The sequence below is a fragment of the Grampus griseus genome, assembly GCF_964374135.1.
Source record: "Grampus griseus genome assembly, chromosome: 2".
NCBI classification, from domain to species: domain Eukaryota; kingdom Metazoa; phylum Chordata; class Mammalia; order Artiodactyla; family Delphinidae; genus Grampus; species Grampus griseus.
Genome location: NC_139018.1, coordinates 138,688,240 through 138,709,894, shown reverse-complemented (window position 1 = coordinate 138,709,894; position 21,655 = coordinate 138,688,240). Strand labels below are relative to the sequence as shown.

The window sequence follows — 21,655 nt, the reverse complement described above, 5'->3', positions numbered from 1 at the left end:
AAGGGGGCAGCAGTAGGAGAAAGAAGACAGGTCAGAGACAAGGAACCCCTACCCTTAAAGGGAGGTCCTTTCAGCTGGAGGATGAGAGAGTGTTGCTTGGGGGTGGGGGGGGTGAGGTTAGCCTGTGACAAACCCTCCTGGGCCTGTGCTTTACTAACCACCCCTTGACCCTGCCCAACCTGGGGCTCTGCCAACCATCTGCCCAACCATCCCTAGGTTGATTTCCAAGAAAGGACTTGATATTCTTCCGGAAATGGCCTTGCTCTGGACGCAGGCAAGAGATGGGTTGTCCAGATGTCCGGCTGGCTTTGAGCAAAGCCCTTTAAAAATAGATCTTTCCAAGGCATTTCTTCCACGTCCTTTCTGCTCTGCAGACCAAATCCCCAACCCCGGTGTGGGTGTATTTCTTTTCCACACAAGATGCTCACTCGTAGAACTGCTCTGGACCAGCAAGGCAACTTCCTTTCATGCCACTGACCTCCTGGGAAGGAGGAAAGGAAGCAAACTTTGAATGAAGAAAATAAATGTGCCTGATTAGCAGCTTGGTAGAGTTACCAGGCAGCTAAGATGGGAAGCTGGGGCTCAAATCCAGGTCCCAGGTCTAAATCTTCTGTAAAACACCCAACTGCCCGTCTCAGAGGAGCAGACAAACCAGGTGGGGAGGCATCACAGGGCGCCACTCAACTGTGCACAGGAGACCATTGGCTGCTCTGAGCGTCAGAGCTTCAGGAGTTCAGAGAAGGGGAAATTAGTTAGGGTGGAGGAAGTCACCAGGGAAATTAGTGAGCACAGTGGTCAACAGAAGTCCCAACAGAAGTGAGGAAAATCACATAAAGGAACCTCAGAATTTGGCCCACCCATTTGGTTTCAGAGAGAAAACACTTTTACATTTTTAAACTGAAAGCATATTTATTCTCCAGCGCTGGCCCCTGGCCCTTGGCCTTTGGCTTAAAAACAAAAGGAGGTTGTTCATTCCCTGGGCTGAGATATTTGCTCATAGATCATGATGTGTGCTTTGAGCATGTGGTCTTGGAAAGGGGGTGTGCATTTGGAGAGTGTGAGGATGGGACTGCTGTGCTATTCTGCTCCAGCCCATGTGATGCCTGCATTCACAGAAGCTGGAGAGCAGAAGAAGAGGGGCTGGACCAGGCAAACTCTTCCTTCCTCTCCACCTGGATGGAGTTGGGCAGTGTTGACAAATACGTAATTGTAAACCAGCATCTCTGAGAGAACGTAGACCTCAGAGATCACCTGTCCTCACTGTGCCTCTCAAACACTGTCCCCCTGACACATGCCCTTTGCTTAAATCTCTCCAGTCACAGGGAGCCCACTGCCTACAACACCAATCTGTCTCCCAATGCATACATAGCTGCTGTCATTGGAGAGCATTTGAGCACTTTCTGGATGCTCCAGGCTCATCTTACATTCTCCCTGTCCTAGAAACAGCCATTTCTCCAAGGAACTCTCATCCCTTTTATTGGCGAATGGTATTGGAGACCAAGGTCTGAACACTGAGGTGCTCATTGCTACTGGGGTGTCACTGTTTCTAGTCCCTCTCAGCAGACAGAGCTAGGAAATAAACATATGTATTATAACCCTTGTATACACACATATCTATAATAATTTCTGTACCTACCCGTCTGTATCTAGGTTAAGTTAAACACGAAGTCCTACTGGTATCTCTGATTAATGTAGTACCATGTGGATTATTCCAGCCTCCTCCCTTGCTTATCTATAACTTCCTTCTCCAACAGTGAGAAGTCTGACTCCTACCATCAACCATCCATTTACTTACTTGTTTAAGCCCCAGCATACATGCGCGTGTTAACCAGAATCCCCATGAAAAACAATTTTAGTGACTTTTATTGACTTTACTGACTAGGTTTCAGGGATTATGTACAGTTCCGTTTGTCTTTAGCCTTATAGTTTCCAGTCAAAACACTGTTTTCCAAAGTTACTTAGGTCAGTTCCTCTCCACTCCACTTCTCTCCTCATATAACAACAACTCGCACTGACGTTTTGTCATACATTTGCAATAAAGTTAGATTCTTTTGTCACAATCTGGTGCCCCCCAGCATCCCGGTTGATTTTTTAAAATTTGCATATGTTAAATTTCACTCTTTGTGCTATAGTGTCTATGGATTTGGCAGTTGGGTAGCATCATGTATCTACCATCCTAGTATTATACAGAATATTCCATCACCTAAAAACTCCCCCATACTTCCCTTTTGCGGTTAACCACTCCTGCTTCCCCAAACCCCTGGCAACCACTCATCCATTTTTCATCCCTATAGTTTTACTTTTCCCAGAACGTTATGTGAATGAAATCATATAACATTTAGCTTTTTTGGTCTGTCTTCTCTATCTTAGCAAAATGCGTTTAAGATTCACCCGTGTTGTCGTGTGAATCAATATCTCAGTACTTTTTATCACAGATACTATTCCATCATATGGTTACACCACAGTTTGCCAATTCACCTATTGAAGGACATCTTGGTTGCTTCCAGTTTTTGATGACTATGAATGAAGCTGCTGTAAACATTTGTGTACAGGTTTTCATGTTGACATATGTTTTAATTCACTTGGGTAAGCATCTAGAGTGTAACTGCTCCTGGGTCATATGGTAAGTCTATATTAAACTTTATAAGAAACCACCAAACTGTCTTCCAAAATGGCTGTACCATCTTGCATCCTCATGGGCAGTGAATGAGAGTTCCTATTGCTCTGCATCATTGTCAGCATTTGGTATGATGAAGTTTTGTTGGATTTTAGCCATTCCAGTAGGTCTGCAGTGGTATTAAATGGTTGTTTGCATTTTTATTTTCTTAGTGAAAAATTACGTTGAGCATCTCTTCATATGCTTATTTACCATCCATTTACCTCCTTTGTCAGTTTAGATTTTTTGCCCATTTAAAAAGCTGGATTGTGCGTTTTCTTATTTTTGAGTTTTAACAGTTCTTTATTCTGGATACATGTTCTTTACAACATATGTGATTTGCAAATGTTTTCTTAGTGTGAGGCTTGTCTTTAATTCTCTTAACAGTGTTTTCACAGAGCAAACTGTTTACTTTTGATAAAGTCCAACTTATCAATTTTTCTTTCATGGATCCTGCTTTTAGTATTGCATTTCAAGCTCATCACCCAAACAGAAGTCATGCAGACTTTCTTCTAGAAGTTTTATAGTTTTCTGTTTTGGAGTTAGGTCGATGATCCATTTTGAGTTAAATTTTGTATAAGATGTGAAGTTTAACTTTGTTTTTATTATGTTTTTGGCATATAGACATCTGATTCTTCCAGTACCATTAATTGAAAGAACCATCCTTTTTCCATTGTATTGCCATGGCACCTTTGTCAAAATTCAGTTGACCATGTCGGTGTATATATTGTGGTCAATTTCTGAGCTCTCTGTTCTGTTCCTTTCTCAGAGCTTTTGCTTCCTCAGATCCTTCTAAGGCTGGCTTCTTATTCAGGGTCAGTGTGAAAATTACCTTTTTAAAGAGGCCTTTCTGGGCCACCCTGTTTAAACATGTCCCCCTTTCCTCCTCCTTATTCAAATCACATCATATTGTTGTGTTGTCTTTGCAGCACTAACTAAGACCTGAAATTATCTAGTACTGGGTAAGAAAGTATTCAGGCCAAGGAGATACCATCCCACTGAACTCTAATCACATTTTTGTATTGTTCATTTCCCGTGTAAAAACTACACAAGATTTTTGTACATTAACCTTGTATCCTGTGACCTCGCTCAACTCATTTATTGGTTTTAATAGACTTTTTTTTTTGGTGTGTGGATTCTTTAGATTTTTCTATATATGAGTGTGTCATCTGTGAATAGAGACAGAGATAGTGTTACTTCTTCCTTTCCAACCTCGATGTCTTTTATTTCTACTTCTTGCCTAATTGTCCTGGCTAGAACGTTCATTGCAGTGTTGAATAGAAGGGGTGAGAGCAGATCTCTTTATCTTGTTGCTGATTGTAGGGGAAACATTCAGTCTTTCACCATTAAGCATGATATTAGTTGTGAGTTTTTCATAGATATTCTATATCAGGTGAGAAAGCTCCCTTTTACTCCTGGTTTGTTGATTGTTTTATCATGAAGGGGTTTTTTACCAAATGCGTTTTCTGTGGCTATTGAGTTGATCATAGGTAGTGATTTTCCTTCTGAATAGTTTTAAGAAGGGCCTCCTGCCAGTAGTTATGTCTGACTCTAGTCCCAACTTAGGTATCAACATACCTGGTAGGGGGGATATCTGGCTGCTCTTTTTTTTTTTTTTCCTGTGTCTAGTCTGACTAGAACACTATTATTAAAATTATTATTATTTTTTGTAAATATGTAATACCTGCACACGATAAAAAAGAATCATTTAGGAAAGAGTCAACCATGACAAGCAAGTCTCTTCCCACCCTGACACCCTGCTTACCTTCCCCTTTAGCAACTGCTATGCTCATTTCCTGGAATATTGAGGTGCTTTCCTGCTACAAGGGCCGAGGTGAATAGTTGCCCCAGAGACTTTATGGCCTGAAAATCCTCAAGTATTTTCTATGTGGCCCTTTACAGAAAAAGTATGCTGATTCCTTTTTTTTTTTTAGTCTCTTACCATTTCAAAGGATGCCGCTATGATATACTATGATATCGTTGTGTATGTCATTTTATACGTGTGAGTTTTGGTAGAGTGAATTCCTGTAAGTGGAATTGCTAGGTCTTACTGTCTCAGCATTTGTCATTTTCATAGATACTACCACACAGCTCTCTTGATAACTTGAACCAGTTTACATTTTCTCCCTTGAGCCTGTTCCCGTAGCCTCGCACTAACAGTGCGCTAATAATTTGATACCTGCCAATCTGATAACTGAAACATGGTACTCGTAATTTGCATTTTTCTTATTATGAATAAGGTTTAGCATATTTTCTGAAGCCAACAGTTAAAAAATCAAAAAGCAAAGAACAAACAATTCCTTCTGAGCCCTTTCTAGCCCAGTCGACTCTGGACTCAGGGCCTGGTCACCACCAACACTACGCGGGATGCCGGGCGTGGCCGGAGCTGGAGTGGGTGGCCGCGGAGCCCTCGGTTCCCCCCCATCTCCTCCCAGCCGCGGAGCCCCGCCCCGAGTCCGCCTCTGGCGGGCCTGGGCGGAGCACGTGGCCCAGTGGGAGGTGCTGCGCTGCCTGATTTATTCCCGTCCAGGAGAAGGAGTGAGAACCGCCGGGTCTGAACAGCCCGAGCGCCGGGTCTCGGGCCCGCATCTCCACACCATGCCGTGCCCCCGTGTGCTGGCCGCGCTCTGCGGCGCGCTCCTCTGCGCCTCGGGGCTCTTCGCCTTCTCCGGTGAGTCGATCGCGCCGCCCTCTCGCCCTCGCCCCTCCTCTCCGCGCCGCTCGGAAGTTCGCCGCCGCGCCCTCCCTCTACTTCCACTGTTTACAAACTTGGTCAAAGAGCCGGCGCCAAGCGGAGGGGCGACCTCTCCGGCTGCGCCCCGGAGGGAGGCGGGGATGCCCTCGGCCTCTCCTGCTGTCTCCGCGCCGGAGGGCTTTTGGCCGGTGATAGAGGCTTGAGCGCTGGGCGGGGACTCGGGACACTGGGTGACAGCCCAGCCTCCCCCAGGGATGAGGCTTACACAGAACAAAGGAATCCGCTGTGTTGGGCCTCTCTTTTCCCATCTGTAAAATGAGGCCATTGAACTGTGTCTGACTCGCGCGCTCCTTCCACCAGGAAGTTTCTAGGACTCTTGTATTGATAAGTCTTCTCCAGCCAACTTTCCCTGGTAACTCCCTTCCCAGCCCTGGCGGCTGGTCAGTTCACTGGAATTTTATCCTCTGCTTCAAAGTAGGTGTCTGGTCAGATAAGCGAAGGGCTGGGGAGTCGGTGGAATGGAAGGGCCTCCAGCTGGGACCCAAGAGGGAGCAAGGAGCCTGGGGAGGGACTTGGAAAAGGGCTCCCTCCTGAGGTGACGGCGCCTGACTACCCCCCTCCCCCTGCGGCCTTGGGCTGCTGCTTTATCTTCCTTGGTCCTCCTCCCCCGCCTAGGATGCATCGTGCTAGCAGCTGGGCCTCCAGCAGGGTGGTCATGGGGATGCCCTATTCGCTTCACAGTGGGCTGAGGAAAGGGTGCCCATGGGGTGGGGGGAGATGGCAAAGACTCTTCAGGCACCCCCTCCATCATTTTCTCATAGAAATAAGATTGGCTGAAGCAAGTTGGGGGTGGGTGGGTGGGTCCCAGATGAGCCCTGGCTGTGCCATCCGGTGCCAGTCTGACCCCCAGGCTTGGAGTGGAAGCCTAAGGCCTCTCCAAGCTCCCCTGAGACATGGAGAGCTGGCTGGGTCTTAAAAGTCCCTTGCCACTCTTCTCTGGCCCCAGAGCCTGAGCCCTGGCAAAATGTCCCTGGGGAAATCTCCCAAAGAGGGTAGGACACTGAAATCCCAAAGGCGGTTTTGTGGAGGGTGACCTGGCTTTGTGGGAAGGGGGAAGTACCACAGCTGCAGTGCACAGGTGAGTCAGTCAAGGGCCTGCCAGATAGGGGAGACCTTTCCCTTTCCCTTTTGCCCACTCACCTGCTTTGCCCTGGAGCAGTACAGGGAGAGGGCACTTTGGGAGGGGGAGGGAGGGGAGTTGGACCTTGCCTGGTCGGGAGCCCAGGGCTCTGGCCATTCTCAAGCCTCTGCCGTGGCAGTGCCCACCAGCCTGTCAGGTCAGGGAGGGGATTAACCTGCTATTTAAAGCCAGTGACTAATAGCTCATTGGGAGCCTCCTTAAGCTCCCGAGGCCCACGCTGAGGTGGAGCTCTGAGGCCTCCATTGCTCATTGACAGTGTTCCCTTCCCTGGAGCCCCCGCCCTGGTCTCTGGAGCTTTGGGATCTCAGGAGGGCCTCCAGCCTGGGATGGCTTGACTCTGCAGTGAGGAAAAAAGATGTCTCATGTTTTACCCCAAATGACGGGTTTGGGTGTGGGGTCTGAGGCAGCCCTTCTGGGATGCTAAGGTCAGCTAGAAGGTGCTCTGCAGGCCTGGCTGACCTAGTGGGCTGAAGTTCACTCGAGTCAAGGGATTGGGGACAGGCTAACAGTGCACATCTGTCAGCCGGGGCCCCAGCCGGAAGCTGTGATGTCCTCTCTAGCCCTCTTCCCACCTCTACTCGTTGTCCAGTTTTTCTCAAATCTGTCCTTCTTCCTCACCCCTTCGCCTGACTTCCTGTCTTACCAGGAGGCCTGTGACAGCCTCCCTGATGCTCTCCTGGTTTCCTACCTCACCTGCTCCCGTCCTGTTTCCACACAGAGCCAGAGGGATCTTTGTGTAGCTACAGGATGCCTCCCCACCCTGGGCAGCGCATCCACATCTCTGCAGATGGCCTTTGCTTGACATTCTCCATCCCCAACTAAGAAATGGCTTCCCCACTCCCACCTCATGCTTGAGAATCTCTGACTTTTTTTTCCTGGTGGACAATGGTGGGGAGACTAAAGGAAGGTTAAGAGCCCTTGTTCTGCAGGCTGAAAAGTCTAAACTTGTCATTCTTAAGAGTCCCTACCAGTCTCCCTTTTCAGCGATGTCTTACTGTTCTCCAGCATACCATGTCCTCTGTGCTTCTGCTTTTCTGAAGAAAGTTCTTTCCTCATTCCCCAGCCTGACACCCTCCCACTCTGACTTTCTTTTTTTTTTTTTTTGGCCATGCCACAGGGCATGTGGGATCTTAGTTCCCTGACCAGGGATCGAACCTGTGCCTCCTGCATTGGAAGCACAGAGTCTTAACCACTGGACCACCAGGGAAGTCCCTCCCTCTCTGACTTTTAAACTAGCTCAAATGTCCCCACCTCTGAAACTTCCTGCTCCCTGGCAGAAACCATCCTCCGCTGGCCCCTCATGCAGGCTTCCGTCAGAGCTCATGGCCCCTCTTCGTTATGTGGTGACTTGTCTGCCGCTTTCCTCTGGCTTCTTGAGGCCTCGACTGCATCTGATTTCTCTGTCTCAGGGGCCCAGGACGTACATGGTAGTTGGCCCCCCAGATATTTACTCAATGAACGACTTGTTCCTGACTCAGAACTGTTATTGCAGGTGACTTCTGTGACTCCAGCCAGTGCCTGCATGGTGGGACCTGCTTGTTGGACCAGGACAGAAAACCCCCCTTCCACTGCCTCTGCCCTGAAGGCTTCACGGGCCTCATATGCAACGAGACTGAGAGAGGTACCCGCCCTGGGACATACCTGCCACTTCCCACTGGCTCCCAGTTGCAGCCCAGGCTGCTGGGCTGAGCTCCTCCCGAAGTGGACACTGGTCCCCAGCACCCCTCCTGTTGCCCGCCAGCTTTTCCCTGGAAGCTCCCAGGCCACTTGGAAAGCTGGGTGCTTCCTTCACTTGGGCTGACTCACCTACCCGTGACCCTTCTTGGCTCCAGGCTGGCCCAGGCCCCATCGGGCAGATTGGGAGGGGGGAGGGACGAGATGGTTGGGGGAAGCGGGCAGTGGGCCAAGTTTGGGCGGAGGGTCCTTTTGGGCTTGGCCCATCTGCTTCTGCCTGTCCCCAGCTCCTTCCTGATCACCTGCCCATCTCACCTGCCTCCCTCTCCCCAGGTCCCTGTTTCCCAAATCCCTGCCACAATGATGCCGAATGCCAGGTGATTGATGACTTCCACCGAGGGGATGTCTTCACCCAGTACATCTGCGAGTGCCCTCATGGCTACACAGGCATCCACTGTGAGATTGGTGAGTATCTGGGGGTGCCTGTTCCAGGGGGCAGACCCTGAGCCACAGTCCTGGCAGCCCAGGCAGTGTGCTGGCCTTATTCCTGGGTCAGGGTGCATTGAGGAAGTGGACAGAGCCTCAGTTAGGCCGGGGTGGTGTGTGGGGGAGGGGCAGGGGACCCTGTTGTCCCTCCCCAGGCTTCTTCCTGCCTGGCCCTCTCTCCTGGGACTGCAGGCCAGGCCTGATGTCTCTGCAGGGGAGTGAGGGCTGGTGGTAACCCCAGAGGTCGTGGGAGTGTTATTTTATGTCACCATGAATCAGACACACAGCATTAGGGTAAAGTCTTGACATTTCTCTACCAAGAGGGGAAAACCAACAGATTCTTAATCTTTTGGGGCCCAGGAGGTTAGTTAATAAGGTTTGAGCCTCAGGGTCTGACAGTTCTGGCCCAGGTCTGATCTCTGGCTTCATCACAGAGCTCTGGGAAGAGGGAGAGGCCTGGGCAGGCTGGGTCATCCCCTCACGGTCAGGCGCTCAGAGGCCCTGCGTGTGCAGAGGGGCTGACCCGCCTGGCCTGCTTGGTCATCCACGTGGCCACAGACCGGTGCTGGGCGGGTACCTGGCAGACCTGGCCAGCATTGTCTGTGCACGCCGTCTCCCTCCTGGCCTGGCTGGGGTCCCTCCCACAACCCAGGACTCTTCCTCACTTGCTGTGGGGCGGCAAGGTCATGTCTAGGTGCAGGGGTAGGGGGAGTAGGGGTGGCGGTGCCAGATGTCTGCAGTCCGGTGGCTCTGTCACTGAGCCCTGCGGGCAGGGGGTAGGTGCTCCTGCTGTAGGCAGATGTGGGGCTGGGCTCTGGGAGGAGGAGGGAGGGCAGGGCCAGCCCGGTGGGAGCTGGCTCCTGGGGAGAGCAGATGAAGTGCCTGTGTCACCCTTCATGTTAGAGGAGACAGCCCCGAGGGCCTGGGCCCTGGGCCCTGGGCTGAGGCCCACGTGTCTGAGATACTGGGTGGAGGAATGCGGGGGGGCGGGGTCACCAAAGCTGACAGAGCCCTGGGTGGGGCCAGGTGGGCCCACTAATTACGCTGCTAGGAGCCCAGGTAACCCTGGGTGTGCCTGAGTGGGGATTACTCATTAGCCTCCTTCTGCTTCTCGGCCTGGGGTCTGTCCAGCACCTGGGGCAGAAGGCAGGAGGCGACCACAAAGCTGGAGGAACACCCCCAGAGAGACCTTTGCAGCCCTTCCTTATCTGTTACATGGTGTGTTTCCTTGGAGCCACCAGGACCCCACAGGCCCAAAGAATGCACGTTTGGGGCCCTCTGGGTGTGGGCATGGGGGCTGCGAGGACAGAGCAGAGCAGACCTGGCTTCAGGTCTCTGCTCAGCCAGTGGCCCGCTCTGATCTCGGGTGTATGGCCTCCCTTGTGCCTCATTCTCCCTGCGAGAATGTCAGACACCGAGCTTGGTGTGAGCCTGGGATTTTGGAATAAGAGTGGATCTGTCCCGGGTTCTCTGCTTGGGAGCTGAGCCCCAGGCACACAGGCTCGGCCCCCAAGGACCACATCGCTTGGCCAGGGGCAGCTTCCCAGATGGCTGGGTCAGGACCAGTAGCTAGAAGGGGCAAAGGGTATGAGGGAAAACAGAATGGCACTCACACCCCATCCAGAAAACTCCTGCCAGTGGGATTCTAGAAACCTCCAGGCAGATGTGCTTCTTGCTTTATGTGCAGTACGAGTAATGTTCACTGCTGTCTGAGGCGTCGCTTCTTCTGAAGCCATCCTCCTGGGGGAACCAGGGACCGGGCTGGGTGTGGCAGTCCTCCTGATGGGGCGGGGGCACGAAGGAAGAGGAGGCCACGCTGCTATTCACTCAGCAGCCCACTCCCCCCTCGAATAATTGCTGCTCCATATCCTGTAAGAATGAGACCACCTCCTGCAGCCTGGTGGGGGACACCAGCTGCCAGTCATGGCAGTACCATGAGTGCCGGCCTGCCCTAGAACCTTCTGGCAGCCCAGGGTCCCAACCCCCAGTGACTCTGCCCGGCCCCTCTCTTCCTCACTGTGCACCTTGTCTTGGTATCTCCTTGGCCTTCATTGTCCCTTCATGGTCTCTGCTCTGGGTCCCCGGCAGAGGCCACACTGTCTTGTTCTTGTGTCCTCTGGGCCCCGCATGCTCGGGTGGCCCTCTGACTGCCCCCTCCCCCCTCAGTCTGCACCTCGCCGCTGGGCATGGAGACGGGCGCTATCGCCGACTCCCAGATCTCCGCCTCGTCCATGCACTTGGGTTTCATGGGTTTGCAGCGCTGGGCCCCGTATCTGGCCCGCCTGCACCTCACGGGCATTGTCAACGCATGGACATCCAGCAACTACGACAGAAGCCCCTGGATCCAGGTATGGAAGGGACGGCTCAGGGGTGCGTAGCGTGAGGGGAATGAAGAAGATGGGATGAGTGCACCTGCATTTGGGGGTCACCACGGGAGGATTCATAACCGGGATCTAGGTAGCATGGTAGCAGGTTCCCACGGGTGAAGTATCTTTAAGTAGAGGGCAGCTTTGGGGGGCCTGGAGTGCGTGGGCAGGATGAGGGGGAGTGAACGCTAGGCTGTAGAGGGGCTCTTTGCACTGTACGAGGCCTCTGGAAGCTTGTCCTTGTGTGCTTCCCTGAGCACTGGGCCCAAAGCCTGGAGAGGGCCAGATGAGAAAGCCGCCCTTATTTGTCCTGCTTGGGTTGTTCTCCTTCTGGGCTGGGGGAGTGATGGCGGTGAAAAGAACCTGGGAGATAGGGGTTCTGTCCTTCCTGTCCTGGTCCAGGTGAACCTGATGCGGAAGATGCGGGTGACGGGTGTGGTGACGCAGGGTGCTAGCCGCGCAGGCAGTGCCGAGTACCTGAAGACTTTCAAGGTGGCCTACAGCACCAATGGGCGCAAGTTCCAGTTCATCCAGGGCGCAGGGGAGTCAGGAGATAAGGTGAGGTTTGTTGTGAGCCCTAAAGAAGGGCTGTGGTCAGCAACCCCTGGGGCTCCAGCGCCGTTTGAGGGCCCCCAATGAGGTGAGAGTGCCCTGGGTGATTGGCCTTGAGGTGGGTTTTCAGGTGTTTCTTGGTTTGAAGAATTTGGGAAACCCAGATTGTGCCCGTGCTCTGTGGTTAAAAGTAATAGCCCCACTTTATAGATAAGAATAGTGAGACTCAAAAAGGTTCAGTGACTCGTTGAGGGTGGCGGTAGTGGTGGATATGGGATGCATTCAGAGCCGTCAGGGATACCATGTACAGTCATACAGGTTGTATACTGGTGTCATTACTAAGTCAGCACCATTCGCGTCATGTTTGTGTACTTCTATCTGTGGGAAAATTGTTATAAAAACGTCTTTTGAGAAAGGAGTACCTTTTCCTAATTTGCACAGAGGCACCCTATAGATCATAGGTGGCCCTGTGCGAAAGACGGGGGCTTTATGCCCAGGCCCCATGGTGACCAAGGAAGATCTGAAAAAGGGAATCTGTGTTGAGGGCTGTGAGGTGGCCAGAGGAAGGGCTGAGCCCCTCCTGGCTCTGCTAAGCCCACCTCTGCCTCCGGGCCCAAAGAGGAAGGGGAGACCACCCCAGGAAGTGGGACTGCCCACACTGACCCACTCCTCCAGTCTGCCTCTTCTCTCCTAGATATTCATGGGTAATGTGGACAACAGCGGCCTGAAGGTCAACCTGTTTGAAACCCCTCTGGAGGTGCAGTATGTGAGACTGGTGCCCATGATCTGCCACCGGGGCTGCACCCTTCGCTTTGAGCTCCTTGGCTGTGAGTTGAATGGTGAGTGCTGGAGGCTCTGTTATCCTCGGAGATGGCTTTCCCTGCCCGCTCTTTTCTCAGCCAAGCTGAGCTGAGTAGGGTGGCAGCAAGGCCCGGGAACCTGGGCTGTCACAGGAGATGGCCACAAGAGGGATCATCTGGCCATCAGCAGTCCTGCCCAGGTGTTTGCTCTTTGCTGGTTGGTAGAGGAAAAAAGACACCACCTCAATTTTCAAAATATTTTCACTTAACTCTGATTGGTTCCTTGAGCTTCTAGAACATGTAGCATTCGTTCTGTTTTGCAGATGTCAGTTCCACGAGGGCAAGGAGTTTGTTTTGTTCACTGCTGCGTTCCCAGTGCCTAGAACAGAGCCTGGCTCATAGGCACTCAGTAAATATTGATGGATGAGTGAGTGAATGAATGAATGAGGAAAATGAGGCCCAGATAAATTGTTTATCAGGGGCACACAGCTGGTAGGTATTAAAAGTTGGTCTGAATTCCTGGGCTTCTGACACCTACCCATCCACTGTTTCTTCCCCCAAACCTGTAGCCTGCATTCAAGAGAAACATGGGGACTTCTAGGGTCATAGGGCTGGAGATGGTGCTTTTTTTTTGAAGATTTTTTTTTTGATGAGGACAATTTTTAAAGTTTTTATTGATTTTGTTACTATATTGCTTCTGTTTTATGTTTTGGTTTTTTGGCTGAGAGGCATATGTGATCTTAGCTCCCTGACCAGGGTTCGAACCTGCACCCCCTGCATTGGAAGGTGAAGTCTTAACCACTGGACCTCCAGGGAAGTCCCCTGGGGATGGTGATTTTTTTTTTTTTTTTTTTTGGGGTACGCGGGCCTCTCAGTGTTGCGGCCTCTCCCGTTGCAGGGCACAGGTTCTGGACGCGCAGGCTCAGCGGCCATGGCTCACGGGCCCAGCCGCTCCGCGGCATGTGGGATCCTCCCGGACCGGGGCACGAACCCGTGTCCCCTGCATTGGCAGGCGGACTCTCAACCACTGCGCCACCAGGGAAGCCCGGGGATGGTGATTCTTGTTGCTCTTTCCGGAGAGGTTCTCAGATGGAGGGATGGGGGACCAGAAGGGGATAGGTTTCTGCTGAGTCATAAAAAATCTCACCACTGGAGAGGTCAGGGTGCAGAGGTTGGGCTGAGGGCCTTGTCTCTGCCCAGCTCAGCCCAGCCTTGCCTTCTCTGAGGCCTGGATAGTTCCCTCTTTTTGCAGCCACAGTGCCACCTGCTGGCCACCGGCAGAACTGTAGGGCTGACTAGGCAGAGCTGCAGAGCAGAGGTGCTCTCTGTCTTTCTCATCTTAACCCAAGACCCACCCTCTGCTCCCCCTTCCACCCTCTGTGGCACCTCTTTCTGTTATCCCGTTTTAGTTACTTCCCAATACCACTCAGAGCTCAGTTCAGTGACTGTCTGGGTTTAGTCTTTTTTTTTAAGTATGTACTTGAGCCAGCATATTCTTGCTCCCAGGGTCACTGCTTTTTGAGCCTAACTGTTCTTTTTTTAAAAAATATTTATTTATTTTGGCTGCACCAGGTCTTAGTTGCGGCATGCATGTGGGATCTAGTTCCCCGACCAGGAATCGAACTTAGGCCCCCTGCATGGGGAGCATGGAGTCTTAACTACTGGACCACCAGGGAAGTCCCCCAAGCCTAACTGTTTTAAGTGGGGAGTTAAAGACTTTGCCTTTTGCTAAAAGGAAATTCAGGTGATTGGTAAAGGACATAGACAGGTCTGGGGCCCCCCACCCTGGGCTCCTCTCCCTGGAGTCCCTCACTACTCACTGTCATAGTCTGAATCCTTTGGCTAATTTCCAGCCTAGGCCTGTCACAGCCGGTTACCTCCAAGGCCAAGAGAGGGTGAGTCTGGCAAGCCGAGGAAGTGAAGTTTTTCTGTTTGCTTCCCTCAAGGACTGGACCATCTCCTTTCCCTTGTAGGCATTCCGGTCACCTGGAGAGAGTGTTGGTGTGTGCCTGTGTGCACATGCGTGGGGCTGAGGTCTGGGCGTTTCTGGGCATGCCCTGCACCAGGATTCCTCTTCACCAGCGGGCAAGGTGTCCTTGGTGAATTGATTAGTTATTTAACTTAGTAGATAGACATTTATTAAGATATTTATTAAGCTCCTTCTGAGTGCCTGGCTCTAGGGAGCAATATTGGTGAGATCCCTGACCTCATGGAATTGCATTCTAATGAGGGAGGCTGATGTGAAACAAGGATCAAATAAAAGAAAGGTCAGATAGCAGCAAGAACTATGAAGGAAACATTAGAGGGAGATGTGATGAGGGTGACTTGGGGTGAAGAGAGGGAACGGCATGGGGACTGCTGTGTTGGATGGCGTTTGAGTAGAGGCTTGAATGATGGAGATCAAGCCGCGTGAAGAACTTGGAAAGGGCATCCCAGGCAAGGAATTGACACATGCGAAGGCCCTGGGGCATGTGAAGGATAGAAGGGAGGCCAATGGAGCTGGAGCCTAGAGAATGAGGGGTAGCTTGGTGGGTGATGAGGCTGGAGAGGTAGGCAGAGACGGACCAGGCAGGGGCCACGTAGACCATTTTAAGGATTCAGGTCTTTATCCTGAGAACAAGGGGCAGCCATTGTGGAGGGAGTGCTAATAGGACACGGTTAGAGTTGGGTCTAGAAGAGCTCCCTTAGGCTGTATAGGGAGATTGGGGGCAGAGGGCCACTGTGAGTGAGGGGAGAGACATGTGGGAAGGTAAGGTGGCTTGGATCAGGGTGGTGGAGTCAATGGATTGGGCAGATTAGAGCCTTCTACTAAAGTGAGCTCCATGGACCAGCAGGATGAGCATCACCTGGGAGCTTGTAGAAATGCAAACTCCCAGCCCCACCCTTGACTTTCTGAGACAGAATCCTCATATTAACAAGGTCCCCAGGTGATCTGTGAGAAGCACTGCTCTGGTACCTCATTTTATAGATGGGGAGTCTGAGGACCAGAGAGGGGAGGGACTTCCCAGGGTCGCATAGCGAGTGGTGGAGCTGACAGTCCTGCTCTCGGCTTGGCACCCTGCCCAGGGCATTTTATGTGGAAGGCTGTCTGACATGCCGTAAGCGATGGGGGCATGAACTGCTGGAAGCAGATGATCTGTAGAAGGGTCCACCGTGGGCAAATGATGCCTTGGTGTCCTCTGCAGAGTGTTCCAGCCTTGGGCCGGTCTCATGGCCCTCCAGGTCTGGAGCCATGGGATGAGCCACCTCCCAGCCCAGCAGCCTCTCTTTGTGGGAGCAGGGTAGAGGTTACCTGGTGCACCACCGTCACGAGGAGATGGTACGATTGGTCGGCATCAGCACACTCTGGAGGCAAATGTCTTTACTGGCAGGGGAGTGAGCGTGTGGGGAGACAGTGAGGTAAAGCACTGGGTTCTATAGTCAGCTCCCAGATGGAGCCATGACTTTCCAAGCCCACTCTCCCACTCCTGACTTTGCAAAGGGACAGGCAGTTGTACAGTGGTGATTCTGCCACGTGTGAGACACGCCCATCGTTCTTTTGGGAGTTTTATCTCCTGCCCGTTCCCGACTGTTCTGGCCACCTGCAGGTGCAGAACAGCCAGCACATTCCTGAGTGTTTGGAGCAGGCCTGAGTGAAACCAAGGCCAGCTTCTCAGGTAGCCCTCCCAGGCCTCTCTGACAGCATGCCAGGTAGTGAGTGTGTGAAGGCCCTCTGGGAGGGGCTGTGGGGCAGGGATACAGGGTTGTTCCTGAGCCCCAGGAATTCTGACTTTTCTGCTTCCACCTGCTAGAGAGCAGGAATATTGTCCTGCTCATCGCTGGGTCACCACCAGGCAGGCCTTCACGGCTCTGGGTTGGTGCAGGAGTGGTGGAGATAGTGTCACAGTGTGACATGGTGATTAGGAGTGTGTGTGTGTGTGTGAGACTTGGGCACAATGCTTAATGTCTCTCAGCCTCAGTTTTCTCATCTGTGGAATGGGGTTACTAATATCCTCTTCGTTCCGGTTTTTGTGTGGTAGATTAAATAACTGAAGTCAGCACTGAGTCAGTGAGATGATTGTTATTAGCACTCTTGACGGTTATCCCAGGACTCAGCGGTGTGAATAGCAGCTGTACTGTAGGAGTGACAGAGAGGAAGTGCTGTGAGTCCAGAGAAGGGAGAAGTCCCACCCAAGTGAGGTGGTCAGGGCAGGCTTCTTGGAGGAGGGTGGAGGTGGTGGATCAGGGCCTGCCGTGGTGCAGAGGGAGAAGAGCGGTGGGTGATCTGTGTAGAGCAAGTGAGGGGCGCTGGGTGGGAGCTGAGCTGAGGAGTGGGTGGGGCTGTCAGTAAGCAAATAGAATGGTTGGCCCTAAAAGTGGAAGGATCTTCCGTCTGTTGTCTAAGAGGATGCCAGAGGTCGGTCAGGAGCCACAGAGTTCTTTCCCCTTCACCACCTCATGCTCACACCCCTGGGAGGCTGTGGACCCCAGATCTGGGTGACAGCACCCCCCTTGTTGGCAGGATGCGCCGAACCCCTAGGCCTGAAGGACAACACCATCCCCAGCAAGCAGATCACAGCCTCCAGCTTCTACAAAACCTGGGGCCTCAGTGCCTTTAGCTGGTATCCCTCCTATGCCCGGCTGGATAATCAGGGCAAGTTCAACGCCTGGACCGCCCAGACCAACAGTGCCTCTGAGTGGCTTCAGGTGGGTCAGGCTCCCCCTCGGGTGCAGGGCTGGGGTAGGCTGGCATTGGGTGGGTTTGGGTGGGGCTGTTGGATCTATGACCCTGGCCCAACCCAGACTTCTGCTCCCCAAGAGGGAGTTTCTGCACGGCCTTGTTTGTGTTCGGCTTTGCTCCTTCTTCCTCTCATATCCCCACCTTTCTCCTGATTCTGTAACTCCAGAGGGGGGGATGGTGGGGGAGCTCAGTGCTGCTTCCACCAAGGCCCCCAGTCCCAGGTGGTGAGTGTGTGTGTGTGTGTGTGTGTGTGTGTGTGTGTGTAGGGGTAGGGCCACCTCCATTGGCTGCCACAGGGTGATAAGGCTGAGCCCACGTACAGCAGGGCGGGATGGAGGAGGGACACCTCAGGATTTCTCTGCCTGCACTCAGAGGATGCTCTCTAACTTGCTGTCTGAGAACACACCGTGTGACAGCCCTTGGATTTCATTGAAATTGGGAAGCACAGGAGAGTCATGGAAAACCAGAGCACCCACTCACTTTATAGATGAGGAAACTGGGTCCCAGCAGGGTGAGGATTTGCCTGGGGCTCACCCGCTTGTTGTCAGTGAGTTGGGTTTGCAGCCTGGGTCTTCGCACTGCCTGCCCAGGGGCAGCTGGCAGGCTCCCTGGGATGGGCAGGGAACTGGGGGGCAGGAGGGGCATCTCTAGGCCCCAACAAGCACATTAGCCTGTGGGGCTGGGTTCCGTGAGGAGCTGCCTGCCTTTGGAGTCCCTCAGGACCAATGTCAGGCTGTGGACAGCCCTGCAGGGGCCTCAGGAGCAGTTCATGTCCCTGTAGGCTATGGCCTCCCCTGTCCCTGTTCCTATCCTTTGAGGGGTTGGCAGTGAGTTGGCTGGAGCCCAGGCTCTGAAATCTGAGCTTCATTGCATCAAAGTGCTTAACAGTGTCTGACAAAGTAAGTGGAATTATTTATGCCCATTTTATAGATGGAAAACTGAGGCTCTGCCAAGTGAAGTAGTTTTTCCAGAACTAGATTGTATGCCCCAGTGTGTCTGCCTTTTCCCACCTTACTGGAGATGGTCCAAGCAAAGAGATGGGGTGGATTTTTTTTTTTTCCTGTAGATTGACCTGGGCTCTCAGAAGCGAGTGACTGGCATCATCACCCAGGGGGCACGAGACTTTGGCCACATCCAGTATGTGGCAGCCTACAAGGTGGCCTATGGTGACGATGGTGTGAACTGGACTGAGTACAGGGACCAGGGGGCCGTGGAAAGCAAGGTGAGTGTGTGTCCAGCTGTCCTTCCCTCCCCACTCCAGGGATGCCCTGCGAGTGGGATCTGGGGCCCTAAGGGGAGGAAAGCTGGCTCTGGGGCCCTCCTGACCCCCTCTGTGTCTCTAGATCTTCCCTGGCAACATGGACAATAATTCCCACAAGAAGAACATGTTTGAGGCGCCTTTCCTGGCTCGCTTTGTGCGCATCCTGCCTGTGGCCTGGCACAACCGCATCACCCTTCGCGTGGAGCTGCTGGGCTGTTAGTGGTAGGCCCAGCTGCAGTGACCGCAAGGGCCGTGGGGGCACCTGCCCCTTTCCTGGTTCTCCTGGCCTTCTGGGGACCTGCTGCCTTTTCCACCCGTCCTCCTGATTGTAGCTGACCTGGGGGCGGGGGTTTCAGTTGTCTCTCCCTCCCTCCCTCCCTCCCCCTCCCACGTGCCCGTGGTGCCTACCCCTCATGCCATCCCATTTTCTTAGGCACGGTGGGAGTTGAGTAGGTCTGGGATGGACAGGGAAGGGCGAAGTAGGGCGCGTGGGTCCTCCGTAGCACCTCTCCCACACCCCCCATTCCCAAGGCCCTGGAGGAATAGGCCCTGAGGCCCCAAGCTGGAGAGTGCTGGTCTCCTGCCCCTCAGCCCTGGGACATGATGCTGCCACTCTGCTGCTTCCACCTAGCCCCCCTGACACTTCCCCCTCATCTCCCTGGAGACCCCTCTTGACCCTCCTCCTGAAGCCTAGAGGGAGACAGAAGCGGGTGGGGTGGGTCTGTGGAGAGATGGGGGAGGAGGTGGCTGGGCCTGGGCGGCCCTCTGTGCTGGTTCTTCACCCCCGAGTACACAGGCAGCTTTCAAAATATATTTATATCACCCCCTGAACTCTCGCTGTGGTTCATCGTTGCTCCGTCAAAATGGGCTTTGACTTGGGCTGGTGTCCCCACCCTGAGTCCTCCCCGGGTCCCAGCATTCTTGTGTCACCTGCCCGACTATAGAGAGGGAGGAGACTACTGGGGGGGGGGCCCACTGGAGGGGCCAGGACTCTTCCCCTCAATTCTCCTCCTCCAGACCCATGCAGCCCCAGGGCCATCGCTGCTGCCAGGTGAGTGCCTGGGGCGGGGCCTATGCAGAGGCTGTCTTCACAAATGCCTTTGCTCCCTTCCCACGCCAGGAAGACAGGCAGAGGCTGCTGGTTTTCCCCTGCGGCAATTGCCATTTTCTCTGCAACTGGAGCGGTGGGCTGGAGAAACTATTAGAAACTCAGTGAACCTGGGCTGCTTTCAGAGCTGCAGGAGCCCCAGGACGGGGTACAGCGTGGGATGGGAGGGGCCAGGGCTCTGCCAAGTAGGTGGGGCGTTCCTGGCCCAGCACACTGGTTCCTGAGAGGCCACTGGCAACTCCACTCCAGGGCTGGGAGGAGAGCTCCAGGGGTACCCCTCTCCCCCCACCCCCTCACCATGCAGGGGCCATCAGGAGGTGGCCAGTGGGAGGCAGTGCAGGCCAGTGATCTGGAAGTGGGGCTTGCAGATAAAAGAGGGACTGACTAGCTGGGAAAGGGCATATGAAACCACCCTAGTATTCAGTGCCTTGGGACACAAGATGGATTTTGCAGAACAGACTTTGGGAGCCATGCCTTTGTACACATAGGCACCTCTAGGCAGCAGATCTGGCCACGTGGCTGCCAAAGGGAGGGTGTGGCTTTGTTGGAAGTTCATCAGAGATGTTAGTCTGGAACTGGCTCCCCCCCCCAAGAGCTCCTGTTGCCAGGGCTTCTTGGCTGGGCAGGGATGGAATAAAAGGCCCAGGCTGTGGTCTCTGAATGAACTGGGTTTGTGGGGCTCCCCACCCCTGGGGGTCTATTGGCTCACTCCTTCCTGTCTCAGAACTCTCCTCTGTGGAGTTGCATGGGTTGGGTTTGAAGTCAGTCTTTCTGGGTGGTTGCTGGCTTTAGGACTCCCTCCTGGGAGCATTTCCTACCACCCAACCTGTTCAGGCCTCTCCTGGGAACTCTTGGATGCCTCCTCAATAAGTAACTGCAGTCGAGCCTTGTTAGAATGTCCCACTTGCAGAAGGGGAAACCAAGCATCACTCCCATCTGTCAATTTGTCCCTCTTTGTGGCGTTGAATATTTTTTGTGGGCCAGTCTCATTGGCTGGTTGGCTGGGTGGGCTGGTGTCACAAGCCCCCACCTGGACCAGGAGATCCAAGGTGACTATGGAATTGCCTAAGCCACTTCTCAGTCCCTTCTTCCTGCTCATCTTTGCAGCCTTGGATGTGTTGGCCACAGCCTTCTGAAAGTCCCCTTCCTGGGACCCTGGACCTGGGGCCCCTCCCTCCTGACCCCTTCTGTCTTTGGCTTCTCTCCCTGAACAGCCCCCTCCACTTCCACAGTGTTCACTATCACCTCCACAAATTTACTTTTTTATTCCTGACTGCAGTCCCGAGAGCCAGCTCTGAGATTCCACCTGCTGGCCAGCCCTGCCACTGGCTGGGACATTAAGCTTGCTTAGCTGTTACAAAACTGACCTCTGCTGTCCATCCCTCTCCCTACACGTGTGGCTGTCAGCACTGGCATCTGTTGACCCGCCTCTCCCAGGAGTCTAGATTGCTTTCCGTTCCTGGTTTAAATATAGTGGAGTGATTGGGAGTGCAAGGCCTCAAGTTGGAGAACCTGGGTTCAAATCTTGGCTCTGAGTGACCTTGGGCAATTTACTTAAATCTCTCTGGGTCTCAGTTCCCTATCTGTAAGGTGGAAATAATAGAACCGACTCCATGGCCTTGAGACTGATGGAGAGAATGTACATAAGCACTGATGTAAAGCCTGGCCCATCAGAGGCCTCAAAAACTTTGGTCATTGTTGTTAGAAAAGCTTGCAACTTTCCTAATTGGAACTCGTGTCCTATTTATTTCCCCCTCCAATCCATCCTGCATCCAGTGCACAGACTGGTCTCTCTTCCTTATGGAGGAACTTTCATTGGCTCCCTTTTGCTCATCAAGCTGGGAGTCACTTTGTGCAATTTAGCCTTGTCCACCACAGCTCTTTGTGCTCTGATTTGCTCCTGGCTGTGGGTATGTAATGCGTGCGTGTGCGCGCGCACACACACACACACACACACACACACACACACGCTGTCAAGGTGTATTTAGGAAGAGGCTCTGGGTTCAGTGACCACTTGGCCAAGGCTGAAGGACCTCCTTAGGCTTTGCTGCTGAGGAAACGAAGGGGCTGTCCAGGCCAGGCCTCCTGTTTGTCTGGAGGGGAAAGAAAACACCCTGTCCAAACAGAGGCATCCTG

General features: G+C 53.1%; 1 protein-coding gene across 1 annotated transcript; it reads left to right on the top strand.

Annotated features, from left to right (window-relative positions):
- The first annotated feature begins 5,167 nt into the window (after window positions 1-5,167).
- Window positions 5,168-19,242, top strand: MFGE8 (milk fat globule EGF and factor V/VIII domain containing). The gene is made up of 9 exons (XM_082649744.1): window positions 5,168-5,327; window positions 8,045-8,173; window positions 8,560-8,691; window positions 10,879-11,060; window positions 11,481-11,636; window positions 12,325-12,469; window positions 16,932-17,116; window positions 18,217-18,372; window positions 18,494-19,242. Exons 1-9 carry the CDS (start codon window positions 5,255-5,257, stop codon window positions 18,629-18,631), a joined length of 1,296 nt encoding a protein of 431 aa, XP_082505870.1. The 5' UTR covers window positions 5,168-5,254; the 3' UTR covers window positions 18,632-19,242.
- Window positions 19,243-21,655: the final 2,413 nt, after the last annotated feature.

Excerpts from the sequence above, each read along its gene's own strand:
- MFGE8 (XM_082649744.1), top strand. The coding sequence starts at position 5,255 with ATGCCGTGCCCCCGTGTGCTGGCCGCGCTCTGCGGCGCGCTCCTCTGC. Across the intron at positions 8,692-10,878 it reads AGGCATCCACTGTGAGATTG|TCTGCACCTCGCCGCTGGGC; the intron begins GTGAGTATCTGG and ends CTCCCCCCTCAG. Across the intron at positions 11,061-11,480 it reads ACAGAAGCCCCTGGATCCAG|GTGAACCTGATGCGGAAGAT; the intron begins GTATGGAAGGGA and ends GTCCTGGTCCAG.